Source organism: Erythranthe guttata, chromosome 6, assembly GCF_056151865.1.
Source record: "Erythranthe guttata isolate IM_541 chromosome 6, IM_541, whole genome shotgun sequence".
Lineage (NCBI taxonomy): Eukaryota > Viridiplantae > Streptophyta > Magnoliopsida > Lamiales > Phrymaceae > Erythranthe > Erythranthe guttata.
Genome location: NC_142538.1, coordinates 17644424 through 17650929, shown reverse-complemented (window position 1 = coordinate 17650929; position 6506 = coordinate 17644424). Strand labels below are relative to the sequence as shown.

At 35.6% G+C, this 6506-nt stretch overlaps 1 protein-coding gene across 1 annotated transcript; it reads right to left on the bottom strand.

The window, feature by feature from the left end:
- Positions 1-1082: 1082 nt before the first annotated feature.
- On the bottom strand, positions 1083-6362 carry LOC105955611 (aspartic proteinase 36). The gene is made up of 11 exons (XM_012979369.2): positions 6087-6362; positions 5527-5797; positions 4831-4960; positions 4489-4736; positions 3923-4147; positions 3026-3188; positions 2833-2906; positions 2631-2721; positions 2486-2561; positions 2200-2271; positions 1083-1476 (listed from the first exon to the last, which is right to left on the bottom strand). The coding sequence occupies exons 2-11, from the start codon at positions 5757-5759 to the stop codon at positions 1328-1330; spliced, it is 1461 nt and encodes a 486-aa protein (XP_012834823.1). The 5' UTR covers positions 5760-5797; positions 6087-6362; the 3' UTR covers positions 1083-1327.
- Between the last annotated feature and the right edge of the window lie 144 nt (positions 6363-6506).

The following is a 6506-nucleotide window of genomic DNA, read 5'->3' as shown; positions in this document are numbered from 1 at the left end:
GGTAATAATATTGGTATTGGTGACGGTAACTGCAATGGAAATGTCGTGGTTATGGTAATGCTAATGGTATTGGTATTGGTATTGGTATTGGTGATGGTACTGGTAATGGTAATGGTAATGATATTGGTATTTATATTGATATTGGTACTGGTATTCATTACTTACACAATACGGAGTATATTTTTTATTTTATTTTATTTTTCTACTACTTTGTATTGCATATCATTGATCTTACTATTTTGATGACTTTTTTTAAAATCAAATATTTATTTTTACGATGAATACACCGTGCAACGCACGGGTGAAGTACTTTTTATTGAAATTATTCTCTCTCTTTTTCATAGAAGTAGATTAAGAAGCAGCCTCTCAAAGTAGAACCAATCTTTTGAGACTTCTTAATTGGAAGATTCAAATCAATAATAATAATAAATAATAATACATAAATAAAATCATTGTTTCATGTTAACGTTTTCCTTTTTTTTTTTTTTCTTTTTCTTTTTTTGTTAAATTTTGTAATTCTTTAGCAATTTAAGATACACGTAAATGAACTGAACCGGCTCATGAGCTCGATGAGCCTACTCGACAAAAGCACGAACTCGAATTTTTCGAGCTCAAGTTTTATGGCGAGCCAAGCCAAGCTTATTTAGTTGTTCTTAAATCCACGAGTCAACTCGCTAGGCCTTTTTTTTTTTTTTTTTTTTTAATTATAAATATAATTAATATAACATTTTAACAGTAAATTCATATAAATAATTCAAAAATAAATTACAATTCATTTTTTTTATTTCACAAATTTTTATTATAATTTACAATAATAAAAATTTAATAATATTTATTAAAATAAAAATAAAAATACACAATGGGCACATGCTCGATCTCGAGCTCAAGCTCGCCAAAACAATCATGCTCGACTTGTCTACACCCCTAGTGCACACATACATATAAATGTGATAAACGAATAGTTATCTAGACAAGTGTATAATAAAACAATCGAATTAAGTCTTCACACAAAAGTGTCGATTTTGTATCGTATAAAACTGCAACAGAGCAGCAATTCAACCGCAACCTCCAGCAAAATATGATAAAATGGAACAAAGAGAACACTTTTGTCATATAACTTTTTTTACAATGTGTATAACATCTGTAGGACCCAAAAAAAAAGAAAATCTAAAATTTCGACAAAAAATGTTTTTTTTTTTTTTTTAATTCACTATATAACTCAAGGATTCATGTATCAAACCCTCTTCATCAAGCTGTTAAATATGATACAAAAAGAAAATAAAAGAAAAGGAAAAAAGGCGGAAATTGTTGATCCTCGTGACGGAGCTCATTCTATCAGATTGAGGAGAGCAGCAAAGAACACAAAGAAGGAAATAATGTTAGGGCTCGATAGAATGGGGGCAGATGATATGTCGTGGTAGCCTACTGCATAAGCATTTCCACTCACTTCATCTTTTACTTTAATGCTCGATGAACCTGATATCAATATCGGAATATTTTAGTGATTTCGCTTCAACAACAATTTTCATGCAGGATTGTTTCTTCGTAAATTCACTAATGAAAATAAGATTTCTCGGTTTCTGTTTTAGCTTCTCTTTGATCAGGTGATTAGGCTCAAGCGTAAAAAAACTAGAAGACTTCGACAATCCCTAACTTATGTCAATCATAATGCATAGGAACTGGGTATATTATTGGGTAAATTACGGTCACCCCTTGAGGTAAGGTCAAATTATGAAAACCCCCCTCATGTTTGGATAATTAGAACCACTCCCTTCAACTATGAATCTTCTAACACTTTCACCCTTGCAGTGTCAAATTTAGTGGAATCTTCTGGATTATGTGGGAATATTCTCTAGTTTGTACCCGTTTACCCCATTCGAGCTCCACATTTTGAAACTGGGTGATCATAAGATGTATTTCTTGGCTTGTAAATACCAAATTATGGTGCATTAGAAACTTTTTTTTTGCACAAAACGAGTACAAACCAGAGAACAATTCACGGAATCTAGAAGATTATGTTGAATTTGACACCATAAGGGTGGACGTGTAAGAATATTCTTAGTTGAGGAAGTTGGTTGTAATTACCCAAAGAAGAGGGGTTTTTTGGTAATTTAACCTTACCTTGGGGTGGCCTATTTTACCCTAAGAATACATTTGTGAAACCAAATGGCGAGTAAAGAAACAAAGTATTGTACTCACAGTTATATTGAGTCCATCCAATTGTCTGATTTTCCATGTCGTAAAGGACAAGCTTGTCTGACAATGCTATATCTGCAAGAACAAAAATAAAAACGTGTTAGCATCCTTCAAGTGATCGATTAGTTGGTGAATTCCATAGTTTCGTAGTTCAAAGTTATTTGATGAATACTATACAACATAAGCACTTGAAGGAATAGGAAAAGGACGTTTTCGTATATTTAAAAATCCAAATACGTTTTATAGATCCACATAATGTATCCCCGAACACAGAAAACTTGAAGTGTACCTCCTAATAGAGTCAATTCCCCTCCATCCTTTGTTTGCATTCCACTGGCCTGCCAGCCGATGCAATATTCATCGTCCTGCAAATCGGAAGTATATGTAAAAAAAGAAAAGGGCAACTCCAAATAAATAATCCAGTTTTTACTTACGCGAACTTCAAACAAATAGTTATGGGGATGAACCGGCAAGGTGAGCGAGTCCTCGAAATGAAAATTTATAATTGGAAACCCATCATCAACGCTGCAGATATGAGTGAAATCAACAATCAGTTCGATCGATGAAGTTCGTTCGTAGGCAAGTAAGTATACACACACGTATAGAAAGATATTTTTAGTTAGTCGAAACACTCACTTCCCACTGAACCAAAAGCATTTGAACTGGCCCTCAACCATATGAATTTTCAGATCTGGTTGTTGCGCCGCCATCTAATAAACGGATATATATATAATATATATATACACAGATAGTCAGAGATGGAAAAACATGTGCAAATGTACGCATAACCGAACAACCAATAAAATAAGATTGCATTATTAGGATATACCTGATCCACAATATGTTGATAGATGTCGGAGGGAAGATAGGCCAAGGTCGTACCACTATCGATTATAGCCCTTCGACTGGGCCCCAAGCCGAAAAAAGTTGTTGGAAGGTCGAGAAGTTTACCACCCACATCAACTGCCTTCAGTTCAACATTATAATGTACCCTACGGAAAACAAGAGAACTTCTATCAGAGACTGTCGTGTAAAATCAAAGAAAAATATACTTGTAGACGTTTATTCAGAAAGCATAATGTGAAATGTGAACGGTCAAGAGTTCAAGTGACTGTTAGACGGTCAATCGAATCATTCCGCATGGCCGACATAACTACTTTTACAGCTAATAAACTTTGACACAAATTTAAAGATTATATAGAATTGACCAATGATGAAACAGCAAAATATACATACCTTATAACTAGGGTAAACTACGGTAGTTAAGGTCAAATTACAAAAAACCCATCCGTTTTAGGTAATTACAACCACGCCCTTCAAATATGAATTTTCTTACACGTCCATTCTTATGGCATCAAATTCAACATTATCGGAATGTGCTCTAGTTTGTACTCGTTTTGTGAAAAAAATCAGTTTTTGATGCACCACAATCTGATATTTACAAGCCAAAAAACACATGTTATGATCATCTTGTTTAAAAATGTGGAGCTCGAATGGGGTAAAACGAGTACAAACAGGAGAATGTTCCACATAATTTAAAATATTCCACTAAATTTGACACCGCAATGGTGGACGTGTAAGAAGATTCATAGTTGATGGGTGGTTGTAACTACCCATTTTTTTGTAATTTGACCTTACCTCAGGGGTAGCCGTAATTTACCCTAATAACTAAAATGTTATGCCAGAAAAAAAGAAAGAAGAAAAAAAAAGTGATGATGCGACGTACTGATTTGGGACCAATGGTGTTCTATTTACTTTTGGCTCCACAACTTCTCCAATAGCAAATATGCCACCTCCCTTCCCGCCATCCAAGCAATGTGAAAAGACCTTTTTAATCTTTTTGGACAAAGAAAGCTGAGAAAGAACGGATGTATTTGATTGTCCGAAACCAATTATGCCGTCAACAGCCTGAGAAGATGAGCCTAACTCTCCCGATTGTTTAGCTGAGCACCTATCTCACATAAAAAAAGGAAATATGTCAGATACATAAAAAAGGCACATAAGTACGTGATACTACGAACTGAAGATAGAGTTACATAATACGACAGACTAAAACAAATATATTTCAAAAGCAGACATATATTCCACTAGCCGATCTTAGTATTGGTATTTTTTTATGGATCGCCATTTCAAGTCTTGCTCCTGTTGGACTTGACAAGAATCAAATTACAAGTATTCGTTTACGAATACTATATCAATTTAGCTCCATAAGAAATAAGCAAACTATATATACATATTTCAGGATACATATACTCGGAAGTCTCTTCCACACGCGAATACAGAGACACCTACCCAAATGCTACGGATCCATTCATGGGTGTGGTCTGAAGGTTCCCAGTAATTTGATCAAATATTAAGTTATCTTTGACGAAGTAACCCTCGGTTTTGCTCCCGTCTCCGTACGTAATAGCATACTCGCAGCCCATTCCCACTTTGCAATCTGGATTTGGACTAGCGAATACAGCATCACAAAAATCTTGATCGCAAGTGACTGTCTTTCCGGTGGAGGAGGCCTTCAAATCGTACTGGTTTAAGGTTATCTGGTCGATCGAAAAACAAACCAAACAACAATTATTCCATTTCCCATACGAAACACAATCGATTAAAAGGGCTAATAGAAACGTAACAACGTACATGGAGATCACTTTTTGTGGGACACCTCTCGCAATCTTTGCAGTTCACCCATAAAATATCGCTACCTGTATCGACCTGGACGTGATAGTCGACTGGTGGAGATCCGATTGTAATTTTGGTGTAATAGAGCCTGCAACAATTTATCAAACAGTTAATCGCAAATGCACTGTGTTCTTCAAACAAATATTAACAGATTGGCCATAAATTCAGATGAATTAAGCGAAACAGCGAAAATTCTGCTAATTCGATGCACAATTCATAATTTATAATTAATCCACAAGAACATCATCCCCAAAAATTTGATGCAAACAGTTAATCGCAAATGCACTGTGTTCTTCAAACACATATTAACAAATTGCCTATAAATTCAGACGAATCGAGCGAAACAACAGAAATTCTGCTAATTCGATGCAAAAACAAAGTGGAAATTCATAATTAATCCACAAGAACGTCATCCCCCAAATCTTCGATGCAAACAGTTAATCGCAAATGCACTGTGTTCTTCAACACATTAACAAATTGGCTATAAATTCAGATGAATTAAGCGAAACAACGAAAATTCTGCTAATTCGATGCAAAAACCAAATGGAAATTCACAATTAATCCACAAGAACATCATCCCCAAAATTCAAATCAGAGGCCACATGCAACAAACATTAAAAAAAGAATTAAAAAAAGAATTTGAATATAACATACGCGGTGTTAGTCGGAGAGCCATCGCCGCCCAACTGGAAATCAATGGCTCCAAGCATCCTGCCATGGCGGCGGGAATCGTGGGCTCTCATCTCTCTCAAAATAGCGTCCCCCTTGCCACGGCCGCCATACTTGTGGTGAACTTCGAAAACAACATTGCCGCTCACTAAACAAATCAGGTCAGCCAATAAAAGCAAAACGGCAATCGAAAACGAACGCCTCCACCGGGAATCCATCGCCGCCACCCCCACCGCCACCGCGAAATTGAATTCGTCTGTTAATTAATTAAATTTTTATTTGGGGGGATGAATTGAAAAAATATGAATACGTCAAATTTTGATTCTGAGAAATCGTATATATATAAAATTCAAAAAAAAAATGTCAGAAAAAAAAAACAAAAAAAGGCTGGGTGTAGGGATGGCGAATGGGATGGGATGAATTGACGAGAGGAGAAGCAAGGTTTGAAGACGTGATGGAGAAGGAGAGAGAGAGATGAACGTGAAAAAAGGGGCGAATAAATAAATAAATGGGTTGCCTTTAATTCAGTAAAACTATATATATACGTGTTTGTGAAATTCTTCCAACTCAACCTCAAATCTAAGCAAAGATAAAATTCAAGGTAACGCTTTTCTTCTCTCTCTCTCCTCTCTTTCTCTCTCTCTCTCTCTCTCTCTCTCTCTCTGTGGACTTCTCTGGTGGTGGTGGTGGACGTCTGACATTGACGAGCTTTGGCGGTGCGCCACGTGTACATTCTTTCTGTATGTCAATGGTTCTACTGACTGCCCTAATTTAGATGTCCATTTAATAAGGAAGTTTCTTTGTAGATCCTTTTTCTTTTTTTTTTGATTTTTTTTGGACAAATTGGCAAATATGCCAATTATAAAGGACTTAAATGCACATAGGTCAAAATAAAAAATCAAATTAACATATTCTCATGTAGCCCTTCGTAATATAATCTTCATCAATTCCATCAATTATGCACT